Raw genomic sequence first — 25,164 nt, forward strand, 5'->3', positions numbered from 1 at the left:
AATACATATAGTAAATACGTATTGTAAATACGTATAGTAAATACGTATAGTAAATACATATAGTAAATACATATAGTAAATACATATAGTAAATACATATAGTAACATATAGTAAATACATATAGTAAATACGTATAGTAAATACATATAGTAAATACATATAGTAAATACATATAGTAAATACATATAGTAAATACGTATAGTAAATACATATAGTAAATACATATAGTAACATATAGTAAATACATATAGTAAATACATATAGTAAATACATATAGTAAATACATATAGTAAATACGTATAGTTAATACATATAGTAAATACATATAGTAAATACATATAGTAAATACATATAGTAAATAAATATAGTAAATACATATAGTAAATACATATAGTAAATACATATAGTAAATACATATAGTAAATACATATAGTAAATACATATAGTAAATACGTATAGTAAATACATATAGTAAATACGTATAGTAAATATATATAGTAAATACGTATAGTAAATACGTATAGTAAATACGTATAGTAAAAACGTATAGTAAATACATATAGTAAATACATATAGTAAATACATATAGTAAATACGTATAGTAAATACATATAGTAAATAAATATAGTAAATACGTATAGTAAATACATATAGTAAATACATATAGTAAATAAATATAGTAAATACATATAGTAAATACATATAGTAAATACATATAGTAAATACATATAGTAAATACATATAGTAAATACGTATAGTAAATACATATAGTAAATAAATATAGTAAATACGTATAGTAAATACGTATAGTAAATACATATAGTAAATACATATAGTAAATACGTATAGTAAATACATATAGTAAATATATATAGTAAATATGTGTGTGTGTCGGTGCATGTGTGTACCTGTGGTGGGGGAGTTGTGTGTGTTTCCAGGTGTCCAGCTGAGAGTCAGGTTGTGGTCCTGCTCTTCAGACAGAGACAGAAACACTGGAGGGCTGGGACAGGCTGCAGGAGAGAGAGGTTTGAGAGAGGGGGGTTAGAGAGAGAGGGGGGCAGGCTGCAGGAGAGACACACACACACAGACACACACACACACACACATACGTACATACACACACACACACACACACACACACATACATAGACACACACACACACACACACGTACATACACACACACACACGTACATACACACACACACGTACATACATACACACACACACACACACATACGTACATACACACACACACACGTACATACACACACACACACACACACACGTACATACACACGAACACACACGTACATACACACACACACACGTACATACACACACACACGTACATACACACACACAAACGTACATACACACAAACGTACATACACACACACGTACACACACACACACACACACACACACACACACACACACACACACACACACACACACACACACACACACACACACACACACACACACACACACACACACACACACACACACACACACACACACACACACACACACGCACTGCTTTGACGTTGCCCTCTTTGGGTACAGCGAGCACCCCTCCCTCTGCACCAGCCCTTTTCTATGCACCATACACCTACCCCAATGTCTCCTACACCCAGGCTGCTGTGGTCAGAGAGGTAGTAAATTCCTGGAGGAGATTATCTCCTCATGGCCACAGTATATAGAGAGAGAGTTTTCATAGAGAGAACAAAGTAATTTCTTCCACCTCACAGAACTGGAGAACCGAACAACATTTATGTTCTGGATAATGTATAAAAGATCAGTGAAGAATCCAGCTACGAACTGGTCCGTTGGGTACAACTTGGGGAAGCTCATGGGAGACAATACAGCCACATTACCATAACTCTGTTAATACGCTGCTCAAAAAAATAAAGGGAACACTTAAACAACACAATGTAACTCCAAGTCAATCACACTTCTGTGAAATCAAACTGTCCACTTAGGAAGCAACGCTGATTGACAATAAATGTCACATGCTGTTTTGCAAATGGAATAGACAACAGGTGGAAATTATAGGCCATTAGCAAGACACCCCCAATAAAGGAGATGTTCTGCAGGTGGTGACCACAGACCACTTCTCAGTTCCTATGCTTCCTGGCTGATGTTTTGGTCACTTTTGAATGCTGGCGGTGCTTTCACTCTAGTGGTAGCATGAGACGGAGTCTACAACCCACACAAGTGGCTCAGGTAGTGCAGCTCATCCCGGATGGAACATCAATGCGAGCTGTGGCAAGAAGGTTTGCTGTGTCTGTCAGCGTAGTGTCCAGAGCATGGAGGAGCTACCAGGAGACAGGCCAGTACATCAGGAGATGTGGAGGAGGCCGTAGGAGGGCAACAACCCAGCATCAGGACCGCTACCTCCGTCTTTGTGCAAGGAGGAGCAGGAGGAGCACTGCCAGAGCCCTGCAAAATTACCTCCAGCAGGCCACAAATGTGCATGTGTCTGCTCAAGCGGACAGAAACAGACTCCATGAGGGTGGTATGAGGGCCCGACGTCCACAGGTGGGGGTTGTGCTTACAGCCCAACACTGTGCAGGACGTTTGGCATTTGCCAGAGAACACCAAGATTGGCAAATTCGCCACTGGCGCCCTGTGCTCTTCACAGATGAAAGCAGGTTCACACTGAGCACATGTGACAGACGTGACAGAGTCTGGAGACGCCGTGGAGAACGTTCTGCTGCCTGCAACATCCTCCAGCATGACCGGTTTGGCGGTGGGTCAGTCATGGTGTGGGGTGGCATTTCTTTGAGGGGCCGCACAGCCCTCCATTTGCTCGCCAGAGGTAGCCTGACTGCCATTCGGTACCGAGATGAGATCCTCAGACCCCTTGTGAGACAAGATGCTGGTGCGGTTGGCCCTGGGTTCGTCCTAATGCTAGACCTCATCTGGCTGGAGTGTGTCAGCAGTTCCTGCAAAAGGAAGGCATTGATGCTATGGACTGGCGCGCCCATTCCCCAGACCTGAATCCAATTGAGCACATCTGGGACATCATGTCTCGCTCCATCCACCAACGCCACGTTGCATCACAGACTGTCCAGGAGTTGGCGGATGCTTTAGTCCAGGTCTGGGAGGTGATCCCTCAGGAGACCATCCGCCACCTCATCAGGAGCATGCCCAGGCGTTGTAGGGAGGTCATACAGGCACGTGGAGGCCACACACACTACTGGGCCTCATGTTGACTTGTTTTAAGGACATTACATCAAAGTTGGATCAGCCTGTAGCGTGGTTTGGATCAGCCTGTAGTGTGGTTTTCCACTTTAATTTTGAGTGTGACTCCAAATCCAGACCTCCATGGGTTGATACATTTGATTTCATTGATAATTTTTGTGTGATTTTATTGTCAGCACATTCAACTATGTAAAAGAAAAAATTATTTAATAAGAATATTTCATTCATTCAGATCTAGGATGTGTTATTTTAGTGTTCCCTTTATTTTTTTGAGCAGTGTATAATAGCCTCAGCAATGAGGCTTACATCTAATTGGTGTATTAGATGAATGAGTGAGGATGGAACTGTTTGTGAAATTGTGTAATGTGATTTTGGACAGTTTAATGAAGGAAACTCCAGTTCCCTTTTAAGTTGAACTAAATCAGAGGACCGCCCATGAGCACAGTTAGGACCTGGCGTCATGAGACAGCCTTTTCTGCAACTCCCGAATAAAACCCCCACACACAGACCATGTTTCTCTCAGTTACGAGAGGACAAAGGTTGCAGACCAGCTTACCTCGATAACGAGAGGGCCAAGGTTTGAGACCAGACTGCTGAATCTTTTAACCATCCCACGTGGTTAAACTCTTAGACTATCGATACCGACAGAATAAGAACAAGTCTTTGATATTAATTACTAGTCTGCAGCTAGGAATTCGTTATCATTGAACGTGAAGAACGACAACCGTCGAAACATCTATTCTATAACAACATGAATGAATGTCACTCTGAACTATCCATTCTAACCACGACAGAGAGAGAGGACAGAATCTCCGAGAGAGGGAGAGAGAAGGCAGACAGACTCTCCAACAGAAACAAACTTTTCAACAGAGATCCCAACGACACACTGAGCATAAATATATATATTGATTGCAATTGTTCCTGAATGAGTGAGAGTTCATGTGCAAAGGATTACCATTTCAATTGTTATAATTATCAACTTTGCAGCATCTTATCTCAGTCGACCCCCACTTCCCTTTTGTCCACCAAGCCGCGATGCCGGTTTATCCCACTAGGGGAACTCCGTTATCATTTCCTTGTAACTATCTACTGTTTGTTTATGCATTTCTGTGAATTACTTAGTTAGTAAATAAATAATTTAAGACAATTGATGTATGGATGACTCATAGTGAAGACTGGGTTCGTGCAGATAACCAAGACTTTACGACGTTTGGAATGAGACTAATGTGAGGTAAAATAAAGAATAAGTCATTAATCAGAAGTCTAATTGATCAGATATGAAAATATCTGTAAAGTTATATTAGGAAAATTATAACTTTGTAATCTGAATATTTTCCTTGGTGCCCCGACTTCCTAGTTAATTACAGTTACATGATTAATCAGTTTAATCGTGTAATAAAAATTACAGAGAATCTTTGACAAAACTCGCACACACACGTCACATACCCACTACAGTGATGGAGCCACTGGCCAATACGCTGTCCAGATCTGTGATGACCTCACAGGAGTAAAGCCCTTCGTCTGCTGATTGAACGTCTGCCACTCTGAGGGTTCCATTCCCAAGTAGAGTGTACCTGGTCACCATGACAACAACAAAAATCAATCATCGGATTTCAATACATACATGTTCATTCACGTGTACATAAGGTTGTGTCTGCGTTGTACCCAGGCCTTGGTTAAAATACTATTTGAAATCATTTCAAATGCTTTATCTGGGCTTGCCTGGTGCAGTGCAAGCCTTGCTAATCTGGGCCTCCATGCCGGCCAACTGCTGAGAGTATTTTAAATATTTAAAAGAGTATCTGAACACAGGTCTTAATGCCAGTTTGGTGTGGCTTTTTCTAAATTCATCATTCCTCGATTTCTTGCATCCTCACTTCTCATGTTTGTGAGGTCTGAGGAGTGAGGACATACTGATCCAATATGGAGGAGGGGGTCTGAGGAGATAGAGGCGTGTGTGTGGACTGACCCAATATGGAGGAGGGGGTCTGAGGAGATAGAGGCGTGTGTGTGGACTGACCCAATATGGAGGAGGGGGTCTGAGGAGATAGAGGCGTGTGGACTGATCCAATATGGAGGAGGGGGTCTGAGGAGATAGAGGCGTGTGGACTGATCCAATTTGGAGGAGGGGGTCTGAGGAGATAGAGGCGTGTGGACTGATCCAATATGGAGGAGGGGTCTGAGGAGATAGAGGCGTGTGGACTGATCCAATATGGAGGAGGGGGTCTGAGGAGATAGAGGCGTGTGGACTGATCCAATATGGAGAGAGGGTGGACTGATCCAATATGGAGGAGGGGGTCTGAGGAGATAAAGGCGTGTGGACTGATCCAATATGGAGGAGGGGGTCTGTGGAGATAGAGGCGTGTGGACTGATCCAATATGGAGGAGGGGGTCTGAGGAGATAGAGGTGTGTGGACTGATCCAATATGGAGGAGGGGGTCTGAGGAGATAGAGGTGTGTGGACTGATCCAATATGGAGGAGGGGGTCTGAGGAGATAGAGGCGTGTGTGTGGACTGATCCAATATGGAGGAGGGGGTCTGAGGAGATAGAGGCTGAGGAGATGTGTGTGGACTGATCCAATATGGAGGAGGGGGTCTGAGGAGATAGAGGGGTGTGTGTGGACTGATCCAATATGGAGGAGGGGGTCTGAGGAGATAGAGGCGTGTGTGTGGACTGATCCAATATGGAGGAGGGGGTCTGAGGAGATAGAGGTGTGTGTGGACTGATCCAATATGGAGGAGGGGGTCTGAGGAGATAGAGGCGTGTGTATGGACTGATCCAATATGGAGGAGGGGGTCTGAGGAGATAGAGGTGTGTGTATGGACTGATCCAATATGGAGGAGAGGGTCTGAGGAGATAGATGCGTGTGTATGGACTGATCCAATATGGAGGAGGGGTCTGAGGAGATAGAGGTGTGTGTATGGACTGATCCAATATGGAGGAGGGGGTCTGAGGAGATAGAGGTGTGTGTATGGACTGATCCAATATGAAGGAGGGGGTCTGAGGAGATAGAGGCGTGTGTGTGGACTGACCCAATATGGAGGAGAGGGTCTGAGGAGATAGAGGCGTGTGTGTGGACTGATCCAATATGGAGGAGGGGATCTGAGGAGATAGAGGCGTGTGTGTGGACTGATCCAATATGGAGGAGGGGGTCTGAGGAGATAGAGGCGTGTGTGTGGACTGATCCAATATGGAGGAGGGGGTCTGAGGAGATAGAGGCGTGTGTATGGACTGACCCAATATGGAGGAGGGGGTCTGAGGAGATAGAGGCGTGTGTGTGGACTGATCCAATATGGAGGAGAGGGTCTGAGGAGATAGAGGCGTGTGTGTGGACTGATCCAATATGGAGGAGGGGATCTGAGGAAATAGAGGCGTGTGTGTGGACTGACCCAATATGGAGGAGAGGGTCTGAGGAGATAGAGGCGTGTGTGTGGACTGACCCAATATGGAGGAGGGGGTCTGAGGAGATAGAGGTGTGTGTGTGGACTGATCCAATATGGAGGAGGGGGTCTGAGGAGATAGAGGCGTGTGGACTGATCCAATATGGAGGAGGGGGTCTGAGGAGATAAAGGCGTGTGGACTGATCCAATATGGAGGAGGGGGTCTGAGGAGATAGAGGCGTGTGGACTGATCCAATATGGAGGAGGGGGTCTGAGGAGATAGAGGCGTGTGGACTGATCCAATATGGAGGAGGGGGTCTGAGGAGATAGAGGCGTGTGGACTGATCCAATATGGAGGAGGGGGTCTGAGGAGATAGAGGCGTGTGGACTGATCCAATATGGAGGAGGGGGTCTGAGGAGATAGAGGCGTGTGGACTGATCCAATATGGAGGAGGGGGTCTGAGGAGATAGAGGCGTGTGTGTGGACTGATCCAATATGGAGGAGGGGGTCTGAGGAGATAGAGGCGTGTGTGTGGACTGATCCAATATGGAGGAGAGGGTCTGAGGAGATAGAGGCGTGTGTGTGGACTGATCCAATATGGAGGAGGGGGTCTGAGGAGATAGAGGCGTGTGTATGGACTGATCCAATATGGAGGAGGGGGTCTGAGGGATCTGAGGAGATAGGGGGTCTGAGGAGATAGTGTGTGTGGACTGATCCAATATGGAGGAGGGGGTCTGAGGAGATAGAGGCGTGTGGACTGATCCAATATGGAGGAGGGGGTCTGAGGAGATAGAGGCGTGTGGACTGATCCAATATGGAGGAGGGGGTCTGAGGAGATAGAGGCGTGTGGACTGATCCAATATGGAGGAGGGGGTCTGAGGAGATAGAGGCGTGTGGACTGATCCAATATGGAGGAGGGGGTCTGAGGAGATAGAGGCGTGTGGACTGATCCAATATGGAGGAGGGGGTCTGAGGAGATAGAGGCGTGTGGACTGATCCAATATGGAGGAGGGGGTCTGAGGAGATAGAGGCGTGTGGACTGATCCAATATGGAGGAGGGGGTCTGAGGAGATAGAGGCGTGTGGACTGATCCAATATGGAGGAGGGGTCTGAGGAGATAGAGGCGTGTGGACTGATCCAATATGGAGGAGGGGTCTGAGGAGATAGAGGCGTGTGGACTGATCCAATATGGAGGAGGGGGTCTGAGGAGATAGAGGCGTGTGTGTGGACTGACCCAATATGGAGGAGGGGGTCTGAGGAGATAGAGGCGTGTGTGTGGACTGATCCAATATGGAGGAGGGGATCTGAGGAGATAGAGGCGTGTGTGTGGACTGACCCAATATGGAGGAGAGGGTCTGAGGAGATAGAGGCGTGTGTGTGGACTGATCCAATATGGAGGAGGGGGTCTGAGGAGATAGAGGCGTGTGTATGGACTGATCCAATATGGAGGAGAGGGTCTGAGGAGATAGAGGCGTGTGGACTGATCCAATATGGAGGAGGGGGTCTGAGGAGATAGAGGCGTGTGGACTGATCCAATATGGAGGAGGGGGTCTGAGGAGATAGAGGCGTGTGTGTGGACTGATCCAATATGGAGGAGGGGGTCTGAGGAGATAGAGGCGTGTGTGTGGACTGATCCAATATGGAGGAGGGGGTCTGAGGAGATAGAGGCGTGTGTGTGGACTGATCCAATATGGAGGAGGGGGTCTGAGGAGATAGAGGCGTGTGTCCTTCTGTAGCTCAGTTGGTAGAGCATGGCGCTTGTAACGCCAGGGTAGTGGGTTCAATTCCTGGGACCACCCATACGTAGAATGTATGCACACATGACTGTAAGTCGCTTTGGATAAAAGCGTCCGCTAAATGGCATATTTTTTTTTTTTTTTTGTATGGACTGACCCAATATGGAGGAGGGGGTCTGAGGAGATAGAGGCGTGTGTGTGGACTGATCCAATATGGAGGAGGGGGTCTGAGGAGATAGAGGCGTGTGTGTGGACTGACCCAATATGGAGGAGGGGGTCTGAGGAGATAGAGGCGTGTGTATGGACTGACCCAATATGGAGGAGGGGGTCTGAGGAGATAGAGGCGTGTGTGTGGACTGATCCAATATGGAGGAGAGGGTCTGAGGAGATAGAGGCGTGTGGACTGATCCAATATGGAGGAGGGGGTCTGAGGAGATAGTGGCGTGTGGACTGATCCAATATGGAGGAGGGGGTCTGAGGAGATAGAGGCGTGTGGACTGATCCAATATGGAGGAGGGGGTCTGAGGAGATAGAGGCGTGTGGACTGATCCAATATGGAGGAGGGGGTCTGAGGAGATAGAGGCGTGTGGACTGATCCAATATGGAGGAGAGGGTCTGAGGAGATAGAGGCGTGTGGACTGATCCAATATGGAGGAGGGGGTCTGAGGAGATAGAGGCGTGTGGACTGATCCAATATGGAGGAGGGGGTCTGAGGAGATAGAGGCGTGTGGACTGATCCAATATGGAGGAGGGGTCTGAGGAGATAGAGGCGTGTGGACTGATCCAATATGGAGGAGGGGTCTGAGGAGATAGAGGCGTGTGGACTGATCCAATATGGAGGAGGGGGTCTGAGGAGATAGAGGCGTGTGGACTGATCCAATATGGAGGAGGGGGTCTGTGGAGATAGAGGCGTGTGGACTGATCCAATATGGAGGAGGGGGTCTGAGGAGATAGAGGTGTGTGGACTGATCCAATATGGAGGAGGGGGTCTGAGGAGATAGAGGCGTGTGGACTGATCCAATATGGAGGAGGGGTCTGAGGAGATAGAGGCGTGTGGACTGATCCAATATGGAGGAGGGGGTCTGAGGAGATAGAGGCGTGTGGACTGATCCAATATGGAGGAGGGGGTCTGAGGAGATAGAGGCGTGTGGACTGATCCAATATGGAGGAGGGGGTCTGAGGAGATAGAGGCGTGTGGACTGATCCAATATGGAGGAGGGGGTCTGAGGAGATAGAGGCGTGTGGACTGATCCAATATGGAGGAGGGGGTCTGAGGAGATAGAGGCGTGTGGACTGATCCAATATGGAGGAGGGGTCTGAGGAGATAGAGGCGTGTGGACTGATCCAATATGGAGGAGGGGTCTGAGGAGATAGAGGCGTGTGTGTGGACTGATCCAATATGGAGGAGGGGGTCTGAGGAGATAGAGGCGTGTGTATGGACTGATCCAATATGGAGGAGAGGGTCTGAGGAGATAGAGGCGTGTGGACTGATCCAATATGGAGGAGGGGGTCTGAGGAGATAGAGGCGTGTGGACTGATCCAATATGGAGGAGGGGGTCTGAGGAGATAGAGGCGTCTGAGGAGTGTGTGGACTGATCCAATATGGAGGAGGGGGTCTGAGGAGATAGAGGCGTGTGTGTGGACTGATCCAATATGGAGGAGGGGGTCTGAGGAGATAGAGGCGTGTGTGTGGACTGATCCAATATGGAGGAGGGGGTCTGAGGAGATAGAGGTGTGTGTATGGACTGATCCAATATGAAGGAGGGGGTCTGAGGAGATAGAGGTGTGTGTGTGGACTGATCCAATATGGAGGAGGGGGTCTGAGGAGATAGAGGTGTGTGTGGACTGATCCAATATGGAGGAGGGGGTCTGAGGAGATAGAGGTGTGTGGAATGATCCAATATGGAGGAGCGGGTCTGAGGAGATAGAGGCGTGTGTGTGGACTGATCCAATATGGAGGAGGGGGTCTGAGGATGATAGAGGCGTGTGTATGGACTGATCCAATATGGAGGAGGGGGTCTGAGGATGATAGAGGTGTGTGTATGGACTGATCCAATATGGAGGAGGGGGTCTGAGGAGATAGAGGTGTGTGTGTGGACTGATCCAATATGGAGGAGGGGGTCTGAGGAGATAGAGGCGTGTGTGTGGACTGATCCAATATGGAGGAGGGGATCTGAGGAGATAGAGGTGTGTGTGTGGACTGATCCAATATGGAGGAGGGGGTCTGAGGAGATAGAGGCGTGTGTATGGACTGATCCAATATGGAGGAGGGGGTCTGAGGAGATAGAGGTGTGTGTGTGGACTGATCCAATATGGAGGAGGGGATCTGAGGAGATAGAGGTGTGTGTGTGGACTGATCCAATATGGAGGAGGGGGTCTGAGGAGATAGAGGCGTGTGTTTACTTGTCTCCCAGTGATGACTCCATGATCTTCTGTCCGTCTTTCCTCCAGAGGATTTGGGGTCGGTTCAGATGGGGGTCAAAGGTGAAATGACAGTCCAACCAGGAGTCTCCTCCCCTCGTAACCTGTACAGCCTGGGGACCGATCAGCATCATCGTACGTTCTGGGGGAGTGGGGTGAGGGAAGTGGAGGAAAGGAGAAAAGAGGAGATGGGAGGAGTGTGGAGGATAGGAAATTACTTTAGTCATGACTAATACAGTATCTGATATCTTGGTTTAATTGAATAAAACCTTTACTGTCCTGAAGGGAATTATAAATGAACGAAACATATTGATGTCCAGAAGGGAATTACAAATTAATGGAAACTTTACTGTCCTGAAGGGAATTGGTTTAGAACAACATCAGCACATGCAATGGGTTTGAGACAGAGAGAAAGGAGTAGACAGAGATCAATGAGTAGACAGAGAGAAAGGAGTAGACAGAGAGAAAGGAGTAGACAGAGATCAAGGAGTAGACAGAGAGAAAGGAGTAGACAGAGATCAAGGAGTAGACAGAGATCAAGGAGTAGACAGAGATCAAGGAGTAGACAGAGATAAAGGAGTAGACAGAGATCAAGGAGTAGACAGAGAGAAAGGAGTAGACAGAGAGAAAGGAGAAGACAGAGAACAAGGAGTAGACAGAGAGAAAGGAGTAGAAGAGATCAAGGAGTAGACAGAGAGAACGGAGTAGACAGAGAGAAAGGAGTAGACAGAGATCAAGGAGTAGACAGAGATCAAGGAGTAGACAGAGATCAAGGAGTAGACAGAGAGAAAGGAGTAGACAGAGATCAAGGAGTAGACAGAGAGAAAGGAGTAGACAGAGATCAAGGAGTAGACAGAGATCAAGGAGTAGACAGAGAGAAAGGAGTAGACAGAGATCAAGGAGTAGACAGAGAGAAAGGAGTAGACAGAGATCAAGGAGTAGACAGAGAACAAGGAGTAGACAGAGATCAAGGAGTAGACAGAGATCAAGGAGTAGACAGAGATCAAGAAGTAGACAGAGAGAAAGGAGTAGACAGAGATCAAGGAGTAGACAGAGAGAAAGGAGTAGACAGAGAGAAAGGAGTAGACAGAGATCAAGGAGTAGACAGAGATCAAGGAGTAGACAGAGATCAAGGAGTAGACAGAGAGAAAGGAGTAGACAGAGATCAAGGAGTAGACAGAGAGAAAGGAGTAGACAGAGATCAAGGAGTAGACAGAGAACAAGGAGTAGACAGAGAGAAAGGAGTAGAAGAGATCAAGGAGTAGACAGAGATCAAGGAGTAGACAGAGATCAAGGAGTAGACAGAGATCAATGAGTAGACAGAGAGAAAGGAGTAGACAGAGAGAAAGGAGTAGACAGAGATCAAGGAGTAGACAGAGATCAAGGAGTAGACAGAGATCAAGGGGTAGACAGAGATCAAGGAGTAGACAGAGATCAAGGAGTAGACAGAGATCAAGGAGTAGACAGAGAGAAAGGAGTAGACAGAGATCAAGGAGTAGACAGAGATCAAGGAGTAGACAGAGATCAAGGAGTAGACAGAGAGAAAGGAGTAGACAGAGATCAAGGAGTAGACAGAGAGAAAGGAGTAGACAGAGATCAAGGAGTAGACAGAGAACAAGGAGTAGACAGAGAGAAAGGAGTAGAAGAGATCAAGGAGTAGACAGAGATCAAGGAGTAGACAGAGATCAAGGAGTAGACAGAGAGAAAGGAGTAGACAGAGAGAAAGGAGTAGACAGAGATCAAGGAGTAGACAGAGATCAAGGAGTAGACAGAGATCAAGGAGTAGACAGAGAGAAAGAGACTAGTAGCATGTGGTGCTGTGTGGTGCTGTGTGGTGCTGTGTGGTGCTGTGTGGTACTGCGTGGTGCTGTGTGGTGCTGTGTAGTACTGTGTGGTGCTGTGTGGTGCTGTGTGGTGGTACTGTGTGGTGCTATGTGGTGCTGTGTGGTGCTGTGTGGTACTGTGTGGTGCTGTGTGGTGCTGTGTGGTGCTGTGTGGTTCTCACTGAGGACCTCCAGGTGAGCGGTGATGGAGGTGTTGTTGTGTGTAATGGAGCAGGTGTAGACTCCACTGTCCTCCCTGCTACTATTAAACAGCTCTAACGTCCCATTGGTTAGCTGAGACACACGACTGTCCGACAGCAGGGTGTTCTGGAGATCCTCACTCTCCCTACACACACACACACACACACACACACACACACACACACACACACACACACACACACACACACACACACACACACACACACACACACACACACACACACACACACACACACACACACACACACACACACACACACACGGTTAGCGGATAACACAGAGCACTGTCCCAATGAGACACAGGGTTACCACAGTATCCCCACATGTCCTATTATAACATTAGTCTCACCATGTGACCTGTGGACGGGGTGACCCGAAGGCCTCACAATGCAGTCTGGCCACGCCCCCCTCCGTAACTTGATATACCACCCCATCAGAGGACAGGATCTGAGCTGGCAGCTCTGGGACAGAGAGAGCGAGAAAGAGAAGAAAGAGGACAAAGAGAGATATTTTCATTTAGATTAGACATTTAGAAATACTTCCAAAATCTTAGACAAGATCAGAAATGTATGTCATATCATAGTCTGGGTGTCAGTCTGGTCCTGCTCTATAAAGGTAGTCTTGGTGTCAGTCTGGTCCTGCTCTATAAAGGTAGTCTGGGTGTCAGTCTGGTCCTGCTCTATACAGGTAGTCTGGGTGTCAGTCTGGTCCTGCTCTATACAGGTAGTCTGGGTGTCAGTCTGGTCCTGCTCTATAAAGGTAGTCTGGGTGTCAGTCTGGTCCTGCTCTATAAAGGTAGTCTGGGTGTCAGTCTGGTCCTGCTCTATACAGGTAGTCTGGGTGTCAGTCTGGTCCTGCTCTACACACACACACACACACACACACACACACACACACACACACACACACACACACACACACACACACACACACACACACACACACACACACACACACACACACACACACACACACACACATAAAGGTAGTCTGGGTGTCAGTCTGGTCCTGCTCTATACAGGTAGTCTGGGTGTCAGTCTGGTCCTGCTCTGTACAGGTAGTCTGGGTGTCAGTCTGGTCCTGCTCTGTAAAGGTAGTCTGGGTGTCAGTCTGGTCCTGCTCTATAAAGGTAGTCTGGGTGTCAGTCTGGTCCTGCTCTGTAAAGGTAGTCTGGGTGTCAGTCTGGTCCTGCTCTATAAAGGTAGTCTGGGTGTCAGTCTGGTCCTGCTCTGTAAAGGTAGTCTGGGTGTCAGTCTGGTCCTGCTCTATAAAGGTAGTCTGGGTGTCAGTCTGGTCCTGCTCTATAAAGGTAGTCTGGGTGTCAGTCTGGTCCTGCTCTATACAGGTAGTCTGGGTGTCAGTCTGGTCCTGCTCTATACAGGTAGTCTGTCTGGTGTCAGGTAGTCTGGTCCTGCTCTGTAAAGGTAGTCTGGGTGTCAGTCTGGTCCTGCTCTATAAAGGTAGTCTGGGTGTCAGTCTGGTCCTGCTCTGTAAAGGTAGTCTGGGTGTCAGTCTGGTCCTGCTCTATAAAGGTAGTCTGGGTGTCAGTCTGGTCCTGCTCTGTAAAGGTAGTCTGGGTGTCAGTCTGGTCCTGCTCTGTAAAGGTAGTCTGGGTGTCAGTCTGGTCCTGCTCTATACAGGTAGTCTGGGTGTCAGTCTGGTCCTGCTCTATAAAGGTAGTCTGGGTGTCAGTCTGGTCCTGCTCTATAAAGGTAGTCTGGGTGTCAGTCTGGTCCTGCTCTGTAAAGGTAGTCTGGGTGTCAGTCTGGTCCTGCTCTGTAAAGGTAGTCTGGGTGTCAGTCTGGTCCTGCTCTATAAAGGTAGTCTGGGTGTCAGTCTGGTCCTGCTCTATAAAGGTAGTCTGGGTGTCAGTCTGGTCCTGCTCTATAAAGGTAGTCTGGGTGTCAGTCTGGTCCTGCTCTATAAAGGTAGTCTGGGTGTCAGTCTGGTCCTGCTCTATAAAGGTAGTCTGGGTGTCAGTCTGGTCCTGCTCTATACAGGTAGTCTGGGTGTCAGTCTGGTCCTGCTCTATACAGGTAGTCTGGGTGTCAGTCTGGTCCTGCTCTATAAAGGTAGTCTGGGTGTCAGTCTGGTCCTGCTCTATAAAGGTAGTCTGGGTGTCAGTCTGGTCCTGCTCTATAAAGGTAGTCTGGGTGTCAGTCTGGTCCTGCTCTATAAAGGTAGTCTGGGTGTCAGTCTGGTCCTGCTCTATAAAGGTAGTCTGGGTGTCAGTCTGGTCCTGCTCTGTAAAGGTAGTCTGGGTGTCAGTCTGGTCCTGCTCTATAAAGGTAGTCTGGGTGTCAGTCTGGTCCTGCTCTATAAAGGTAGTCTGGGTGTCAGTCTGGTCCTGCTCTGTAAAGGTAGTCTGGGTGTCAGTCTGGTCCTGCTCTATAAAGGTAGTCTGGGTGTCAGTCTGGTCCTGCTCTGTAAAGGTAGTCTGGGTGTCAGTCTGGTCCTGCTCTGTAAAGGTAGTCTGGGTGTCAGTCTGGTCCTGCTCTATACAGGTAGTCTGGGTGTCAGTCTGGTCCTGCTCTATAAAGGTAGTCTGGGTGTCAGTCTGGTCCTGCTCTGTAAAGGTAGTCTGGGTGTCAGTCTGGTCCTGCTCTGTAAAGGTAGTCTGGGTGTCAGTCTGGTCCTGCTCTATAAAGGTAGTCTGGGTGTCAGTCTGGTCCTGCTCTATAAAGGTAGTCTGGGTGTCAGTCTGGTCCTGCTCTATACAGGTAGTCTGGGTGTCAGTCTGGTCCTGCTCTATACAGGTAGTCTGGGTGTCAGTCTGGTCCTGCTCTATAAAGGTCGTCTGGGTGTCAGTCTGGTCCTGCTCTATAAAGGTAGTCTGGGTGTCAGTCTGGTCCTGCTCTATACAGGTAGTCTGGGTGTCAGTCTGGTCCTGCTCTATACAGGTAGTCTGGGTGTCAGTCTGGTCCTGCCCTGCTCTGTGTGTGTGTGTGTGTATACATGTGTTTGTGTGTCTCACCAATGACATAGATGTAAGTATTTTTGAGGATATTTCCGTGTTTGTTGGTGGCTTCACACTGGTATACCGCCGTATCACCAAACACTACATCTTTTAGGACCAACACCCCTCCGGTCACCCGCCGCCTAGGGTCAATGTCTACCTCTATACAGAGGAGAGGTGGGAGAGAGAGGGAATAGGATAGAAGGAGAGAAGAAGAGGAGGGAAGGAGTGGAGGATAGAAAGCGAAAGGGATTATCATTGATTTCCAATCAGCAGAAACAGGGTTTAGAGGTCAGTGATTAGAGGTCAAGGGACTTTAGCGATCAGCGATTAGAGGACAAGGGTCAGGTCAAAATGTTGCTCCCAACAAAGGGAACTAACAAAGAAATCCCTAAATCAACCAACAAAACAGAAAGGGATTCAAAATGGGTTCTGAAAGACACCCACGTGGTGCCCACTGAAAGTTATAAAAGCCAATAGTAAGGGGTTCTGAATGACACCCATGTGGTGCCCACTGAAAGTTGGCAAAGCCACTAGTAAGGGGTTCTGAAAGACACCCATGTGGTGCCCACTGAAAGTTATAAAAGCCAATAGTAAGGGGTTCTGAATGACACCCATGTGGTGCCCACTGAAAGTTGGCAAAGCCACTAGTAAGGGGTTCTGAAAGACACCCACGTGGTGCCAACTGAAAGTTAGAAAAGCCACTAGTAAGGGGTTCTGAAAGACACCCACGTGGTGCCAACTGAAAGTTAGAAAAGCCACTAGTAAGGGGTTCTGAATGACACCCATGTGGTGCCCACTGAAAGTTGGCAAAGCCACTAGTAAGGGGTTCTGAATGACACCCATGTGGTGCCCACTGAAAGTTGGCAAAGCCACTAGTAAGGGGTTCTGAAAGACACCCACGTGGTGCCAACTGAAAGTTAGAAAAGCCACTAGTAAGGGGTTCTGAATGACACCCATGTGGTGCCCACTGAAAGTTGGCAAAGCCACTAGTAAGGGGTTCTGAATGACACCCATGTGGTGCCCACTGAAAGTTGGCAAAGCCACTAGTAAGGGGTTCTGAAAGACACCCACGTGGTGCCAACTGAAAGTTAGAAAAGCCACTAGTAAGGGGTTCTGAATGACACCCATGTGGTGCCCACTGAAAGTTGGCAAAGCCACTAGTAAGGGGTTCTGAATGACACCCATGTGGTGCCCACTGAAAGTTATAAAAGCCACTAGTAAGGGGTTCTGAATGACACCCATGTGGTGCCCACTGAAAGTTGGCAAAGCCACTAGTAAGGGGTTCTGAAAGACACCCACGTGGTGCCCACTGAAAGTTGGCAAAGCCACTAGTAAGGGGTTCTGAATGACACCCAGTTGGCAAAGCCACTAGGCTGTTATAAAAGCCACTAGTAAGGGGTTCACCTGCCATGGCTGTTATAAAAGCCACTAGTAAGGAGTTCACCACCCATGGCTGTTATAAAAGCCACTAGTAAGGGGTTCACCTGCCATGGCTGTTATAAAAGCCACTAGTAAGGGGTTCACCTGCCATGGCTGTTATAAAAGCCACTAGTAAGGGGTTCACCTGCCATGGCTGTTATAAAAGCCACTAGTAAGGGAGTTCACCACCCATGGCTGTTATAAAAGCCACTAGTAAGGGGTTCACCTCCCATGGCTGTTATAAAAGCCACTAGTAAGGGGTTCACCACCCATGGCTGTTATAAAAGCCACTAGTAAGGGGTTCACCTCCCATGGCTGTTATAAAAGCCACTAGTAAGGGGTTCACCACCCATGGCTGTTATAAAAGCCACTAGTAAGGGGTTCACCACCATGGCTGTTATAAAAGCCACTAGTAAGGGGTTCACCTACCATGGCTGTTATAAAAGCCACTAGTAAGGGGTTCACTTGCCATGGCTGTTATAAAAGCCACTAGTAAGGGGTTCACCACCCATGGCTGTTATAAAACCCACAACAACTTGGGATAGAGAGTAAAAAGAATATGGATCAAAACAGACAAGGGAAACACTCAAATGCATGTAACAAGGGGTCAGGGGTTAGAGGTCAGGGGTTAGAGGTCGAGGGTTGGAGATCAGGGGTTCGAGGTAAGGGGTGAGAGGATAGGGGTTAGATGTCAAGGGGCATAATAGGTCCATGACAGCAGAAATACAAAGCCATTTTGAGGCAAGAGAGAGAGACATCTATTTGGTTGATTTGTCACAAGCTGACAAGATGACACTGACACTAACTAGCTTTCAGAATGTTGATTTAATCATTCAAACTCTGTCTCTCATCTCCATGGTGATTTAGTCTGTCTGGCCTTTACATTACAACATTATTAGATCAAATATGAAACAAACAAATTGTTGAGTGTACCTGCGACAGGCTCTCCGTTTATACTCCATGTGACAGTAGGGGTGGGGATACCCTCGGCCTGACAGTCTAGCCTCACTGTCTCCCCAGGGGAGTACAACAGTGACGGGGGCTCCTTCACCCAGTACGGCTCAGCTATACACGCACAGAAACACGGACGCACACACACACACACACACACGCACAGACGCACACACACACACGCACAGACGCACACACACACACGCACAGACGCACACACACAAACACATAATATTCAAACAACTTCATCATGATCATAATAAACAGTTTGTGTGTACCTACCTTCCACAGTGTGTGTGTGTGTGTGTGTGTGTGTGTGTGTGTGTGTGTGTGTGTGTGTGTGTGTGTGTGTGTGTGTGTGTGTGTGTGTGTGTGTGTGTGTGTGTGTGTGTGTGTGTGTGTGTGTACCTACCTACCTTCCACAGTGTGTGTGTGTGTGTGTGTGTGTGTGTGTGTGTGTGTGTGTGTGTGTGTGTGTGTGTGTGTGTGTGTGTGTGTGTGTGTGTGTGTGTGTGTGTGTGTGTGTGTGTGTGTGTGTGTGTGTGTGTGTGTGTGTGTACCTTCCACAGTGACAGTGTAGGAGTGTGTGACGGATCCATGTGTGTTTGAAGCCAGACACTCATACTCTCCGTCTGCCTTCTGGGTTATGCTGTCAAACCGAAGCCACCTGCCATGGTTATCTGTCCAGGCTCCTGTCTCCAACAGATTAACATCCATACGCTTCCACAATACTGAAGGAGTAGGACTGGAGGGAGGGAGGGAGGGAGGGAGGGAGGGAGGGAGGGAGGGAGGGAGGGAGGGAGGGAGGGAGGGAGGGAGGGGGAGGGAGGGAGGGAGGGAGGGAGGGAGGGAGGGAAATATACAGACAGATGTGGAAAAGAGAGAGAGAAAGATGAAGGGAGAGAGAGAGAGAGAGAGAGAGAGAGAGAGAGAGAGAGAGAGAGAGAGAGAGAGAGAGAGAGAGAGAGAGAGAAATTAAGTGGAGAGATGAACATCAGTCCTGTTAACAATGTCATGTCCTGTCTTCTCATCGTCATGGTAATATTATTATGACACTCTGTTTCTCATCATGGAAACGACAACAGAGCTTGTTATCGCTATGCAGGAATCCCTTGCTGATTTAAAACTTAATCCATGTTGTTTTTAAACTCTCCTAAGACTGTTTCAGATGAACTGCATGTTCACTAGATGGTTCTCTGATCAAACGTGTTCCCGCATATAAATACTGAGGCATTTGGATTGATGTGGACTTGACATTTACGAAAACATATACTGTAGATCTACATCTACAAGTCCATGCTAGGTAAAGCTCCGCCTTATCTCAGTTCACTGGTCACGATGGCAACACCCATCCGTAGCACGCGCTCCAGCAGGTGTATCTCACTGATCATCCCTAAAGCCAACACCTCATTTGGCCGCCTTTCGTTCCAGTACTCTGCTGCCTGTGACTGGAACGAATTGCAAAAATCACTGAAGTTGGAGACTTTTATCTCCCTCACCAACTTCAAACATCTGCTATCCGAGCAGCTAACCGATCGCTGCAGCTGTACATCGTCTATTGGTAAATAGCCCACCCATTTTCACCTACCTCATCCCCATACTGTTTTTATTTATTTACTTTTCTGCTCTTTTGCACACCAATATCTCTACCTGTACATGACCATCTGATCAAATCAAATCAAATCAAAATCAAATCAAATTGTATTTGTCACATACACATGGTTAGCAGATGTTAAATGCGAGTGTAGCGAAATGCTTGTGCTTCTAGTTCCGACAATGCAGTGATAACCAACAAGTAATCTAACTAACAATTCCTAAACTACTGTCTTATACACAGTGTAAGGGGATGGCCTACCTGGTTAAATAAAGGTGTTCTCAACTATTTTTTTTATTTCACCTTTATTTAACCGGGTAGGCTAGTTGAGAACACCTTTATTTAACCAGGTAGGCTAGTTGAGAACACCTTTATTTAACCAGGTAGGCTAGTTGAGAACACCTTTATATACTAACCCTAACCCTAACCCTAACCCTAACCCCTAACCCTAACCCTAACCCTAACCCTAACCCTAACCCTAACCCTAACCCTAACCCTAACCCTAACCCTAACCCCTAACCCCTAACCCTAACCCTAACCCTAACCCTAACCCCTAACCCTAACCCTAACCCTACTAAATACTAAACCCCTAACCCCTAACCCTAACCCTACTAACCCTAACCCTACTAAATCTACTAACCCTAACCCTACTAAATCTACTAACCCTAACCCTACTAACCCTAACCCTACTAAATCTACTAACCCTAACCCTACTAAATCTCTTAAACCTTTGGATGCCGTCTACCATAGTGCCCTTTTGTTTTGTTACAGGGGACAGTTTTAATACTCATCACTGTATCCTGCATCAAAAGGTTGGCTGGACTTGGCTAAAGACCATCTCTACATTACTCCCTACGTCATAAACTGCTGCCTTTTCTAACTTTGCTGTTGAAGTATAGACACCTCAGTTGTCTAAACTCGTTCACAGAACTCTTGAGGTTCCTCGGGTCTCCACCGATAAATCTGATTTCAGTTTTAATGCACCGTTTTGCTGGAACAAAATTCCAAATACATTTCACATTGATTGTTCTGGTGCCTTTCGGGCAATTTAAAGTATTGATTGGGGACTTATTTGTGGAGGAATGTAACGTTTTTTCTGGGTGATTTGGGATGTTATATCTGTGGTTCCCATGACTGTGTTTCTGATTTTCAATATGTATAGGTTTGGGTATATTTAAGTTGTATATGCAGGGTACATTTGAAAAGAGACCCAGATCTCGATATATTTTCCCTGTTAAAATAAAGGTGAAATAAAATAATAATAGTACTGGGTCGGACCCTCCAGAACAGCCTGAATTCTTCGGGCTATGGAAATGTTGCTCATTTGGTATCAAGGGACTTAACTTGTGCCAGGAACACATTCCCCACACCAGTACACCACTGCCACCAGCCTGTACCATTGACACCAGACAGGATGGGGCCATGGAATCATACTGCTTACGCCAAATCCAAAAAAACAGGATTTGTTGGACCAGCTGATGTTTCCCTCATTGTCCAGTGTTGGTGATTGGAGCTGCTGATGTTTCCCTCATTGTCCAGTGTTGGTGATTGGACCAGCTGATGTTTCCCTCATTGTCCAGTGTTGGTGATTGGACCAGCTGATGTTTCCCTCATTGTCCAGTGTTGGTGATTGGACCAGCTGATGTTTCCCTCATTGTCCAGTGTTGGTGATTGGACCAGCTGATGTTTCCCTCATTGTCCAGTGTTGGTGATTGGAGCTGCTGATGTTTCCCTCATTGTCCAGTGTTGGTGATTGGAGCTGCTGATGTTTCCCTCATTGTCCAGTGTTGGTGATTGGAGCTGCTGATGTTTCCCTCATTGTCCAGTGTTGGTGATTGGAGCTGCTGATGTTTCCCTCATTGTCCAGTGTTGGTGATTGGACCAGCTGATGTTTCCCTCATCAAATCAAATCAAATCAAATTTTATTTGTCACATACACATGGTTAGCAGATGTTAAATGCGAGCTTTGGCGAAATGCTTGTGCTTCTAGTTCCGACAATGCAGTGATAACCAACAAGTAATCTAACTAACAATTCCAAAACTACTGTCTTATACACAGTGTAAGGGGATAAGGAACATGTACATAAGGATATATGAATGAGTGATGGTACAGAGCAGCATACAGTAGATGGTGTCGAGTACAGTATATACATATGAGATGAGTGTGTAGACAAAGTAAACAAAGTGGCATAGTTAAAGTGGCTAGTGATACATGTGTTACATAAGGATGCAGTCGATGATGTAGAGTACAGTATATACATATGCATATGAGATGAATAATGTAGGGTAAGTAACATTATATAAGGTAGCATTGTTTAAAGTGGCTAGTGATATATTTACATAATTTCCCATCAATTCCCATTATTAAAATGGCTGGAGTTGGGTCAGTGTCAATGACAGTGTGTTGGCAGCAGCCACTCAATGTTAGTGGTGGCTGTTTAACAGTCTGATGGCCTTGAGATAGAAGCTGTTTTTCAGTCTCTCGGTCCCAGCTTTGATGCACCTGTACTGACCTCGCCTTCTGGATGATAGCGGGGTGAACAGGCAGTGGTTCGGGTGGTTGATGTCCTTGATGATCTTTATGGCCTTCCTGTAACAACGGGTGGTGTAGGTGTCCTGGAGGGCAGGTAGTTTGCCCCGGTGATGCGTTGTGCAGTCCTCACTACCCTCTGGAGAGCCTTACGGTTGAGGGCGGAGCAGTTGCCGTACCAGGCGGTGATACAGCCCGCCAGGATGCTCTCGATTGTGCATCTGTAGAAGTTTGTGAGTGCTTTTGGTGACAAGCCGAATTTCTTCAGCCTCCTGAGGTTGAATAGGCGCTGCTGCGCCTTCTTCACGACGCTGTCAGTGTGAGTGGACCAATTCAGTTTGTCTGTGATGTGTATGCCGAGGAACTTAAAACTAGCTACCCTCTCCACTACTGTTCCATCGATGTGGATAGGGGGTGTTCCCTCTGCTGTTTCCTGAAGTCCACAATCATCTCCTTAGTTTTGTTGACGTTGAGTGTGAGGTTATTTTCCTGACACCACACTCCGAGGGCCCTCACCTCCTCCCTGTAGGCCGTCTCGTCGTTGTTGGTAATCAAGCCTACCACTGTTGTGTCGTCCGCAAACTTGATGATTGAGTTGGAGGCGTGCGTGGCCACGCAGTCGTGGGTGAACAGGGAGTACAGGAGAGGGCTCAGAACGCACCCTTGTGGGGCCCCGTGTTGAGGATCAGCGGGGAGGAGATGTTGTTGCCTACCCTCACCACCTGGGGGCGGCCCGTCAGGAAGTCCAGTACCCAGTTGCACAGGGCGGGGTCGAGACCCAGGGTCTCGAGCTTGATGACGAGCTTGGAGGGTACTATGGTGTTGAATGCCGAGCTGTAGTCGATGAACAGCATTCTCACATAGGTATTCCTCTTGTCCAGGTGGGTTAGGGCAGTGTGCAGTGTGGTTGAGATTGCATCGTCTGTGGACCTATTTGGGCGGTAACCAAATTGGAGTGGGTCTAGGGTGTCAGGTAGGGTGGAGGTGATATGGTCCTTGACTAGTCTCTCAAAGCACTTCATGATGACGGAAGTGAGTGCTACGGGCGGTAGTCGTTTAGCTCAGTTACCTTAGCTTTCTTGGGAACAGGAACAATGGTGGCCCTCTTGAAGCATGTGGGAACAGCAGACTGGTATAGGGATTGATTGAATATGTCCGTAAACACACCGGCCAGCTGGTCTGCGCATGCTCTGAGGGCGCGGCTGGGGATGCCGTCTGGGCCTGCAGCCTTGCGAGGGTTAACACGTTTAAATGTCTTACTCACCTCGGCTGCAGTGAAGGAGAGACCGCATGTTTCCGTTGCAGGCCGTGTCAGTGGCACTGTATTGTCCTCAAAGCGGGCAAAAAGTTATTTAGTCTGCCTGGGAGCAAGACATCCTGGTCCGTGACTGGGCTGGATTTCATCTTGTAGTCCGTGATTGACTGTAGACCCTGCCACATGCCTCTTGTGTCTGAGCCATTGAATTGAGATTCCACTTTGTCTCTGTACTGACGCTTAGCTTGTTTAATAGCCTTGCGGAGGGAATAGCTGCACTGTTTGTATTCAGTCATGTTGCCAGACACCTTGCCCTGATTAAAAGCAGTGGTTCGCGCTTTCAGTTTCACGCGAATGCTGCCATCAATCCACGGTTTCTGGTTAGGGAATGTTTTTATCGTTGCTATGGGAACGACATCTTCGACGCACGTTCTAATGAACTCGCACACCGAATCAGCGTATTCGTCAATATTCCCATCTGACGCAATACGAAACATGTCCCAGTCCACGTGATGGAAGCAGTCTTGGAGTGTAGAGTCAGCTTGGTCTGACCAGCGTTGGACAGACCTCAGCGTGGGAGCCTCTTGTTTTCATTTCTGCCTGTAGGCAGGGATCAGCAAAATGGAGTCGTGGTCAGCTTTTCCGAAAGGGGGCGGGGCAAGGCCTTATATGCGTCGCGGAAGTTAGAGTAACAATGATCCAAGGTTTTACCACCCCTGGTTGCGCAATCGATATGCTGATAAAATTTAGGGAGTCTTGTTTTCAGATTGGCTTTGTTAAAATCCCCAGCTACAATGAATGCAGCCTCCGGATAAATGTTTTCCAGTTTGCAAAGAGTTAAATAAAGTTCGTTCAGAGCCATCGATGTGTCTGCTTGGGGGGGATATATACGGCTGTGATTATAATCGAAGAGAATTCTCTTGGAAGATAATGCGGTCTACATTTGATTGTGAGGAATTCTAAATCAGGTGAACAGAAGGATTTGAGTTCCTGTATGTTTCCTTCATCACACCATGTCCCGTTAGTCATGAGGCATACGCCCCCGCCACTCTTCTTACCAGAGAGATGTTTGTTTCTGTCCGCGCGATGCGTGGAGAAACCCGTTGGCTGCACCGCCCTGGATAGCGTCTTCCCAGTAAGCCATGTTTCCGTAAAGCAGAGAACGTTGCAGTCTCTGATGTCCCTCTGGAATGCCACCCTTGCTCGGATTTCATCAACCTTGTTGTCGAGAGACTGGACATTGGCAAGAAGAATACTGGGAAGTGGTGCGCGATGTGCCCTTTTTCGGAGTCTGACCAGAACACCGTCGCGTTTCCCTCTTTTTCGTAGTCGTTTCCTTGGGTCGCTGCAAGCGATCCATTCCGTTGTCCTGTTTGTAAGGCAGAACACAGGATCCGCGTCGCGGAAAACATATTCTTGGTCGTACTGATGGTGAGTTGACGCTGATGGTGATTGGAGCTGCTGCTTGTTGTTTTTAGTGAATCGGAACCCGGTCGTCTGCTGCAACATCCGTGACAAAGACAAACTGAGATGTGCGTTATGCCGTTCTGCAGAACACTGTTGTGCCGCACCGTTATTTCGACCTCTCTCATCCTCGCCAACAGGACCGCCGCTCACTGGGTGTGTTTGTCACACCGTTCTCAGTAAACCCTAGACACTGTC

General features: G+C 47.6%; 1 protein-coding gene across 3 annotated transcripts in view; it reads right to left on the bottom strand.

Moving 5' to 3' along the window:
* The window catches only part of LOC118379354 (neural cell adhesion molecule L1.1-like), a 118,045-nt gene that overhangs the window by 33,155 nt on the left and 59,726 nt on the right, over positions 1-25,164 (bottom strand). For all 3 annotated transcript variants that reach the window (XM_052506706.1, XM_052506707.1, XM_052506705.1), the window contains exons 8-15: positions 18,684-18,868; positions 18,106-18,237; positions 15,769-15,912; positions 13,144-13,255; positions 12,755-12,918; positions 10,732-10,891; positions 4,657-4,784; positions 910-1,011 (exon numbers count right to left, since the gene is read on the bottom strand). In XM_052506706.1, coding sequence (XP_052362666.1) covers positions 910-1,011; positions 4,657-4,784; positions 10,732-10,891; positions 12,755-12,918; positions 13,144-13,255; positions 15,769-15,912; positions 18,106-18,237; positions 18,684-18,868 — 1,127 coding nt within the window. The remainder of the gene's footprint in view (positions 1-909; positions 1,012-4,656; positions 4,785-10,731; positions 10,892-12,754; positions 12,919-13,143; positions 13,256-15,768; positions 15,913-18,105; positions 18,238-18,683; positions 18,869-25,164) is intronic.

This window comes from Oncorhynchus keta, unplaced genomic scaffold, assembly GCF_023373465.1.
Source record: "Oncorhynchus keta strain PuntledgeMale-10-30-2019 unplaced genomic scaffold, Oket_V2 Un_contig_2736_pilon_pilon, whole genome shotgun sequence".
Taxonomy (NCBI): Eukaryota; Metazoa; Chordata; class Actinopteri; order Salmoniformes; family Salmonidae; genus Oncorhynchus; species Oncorhynchus keta.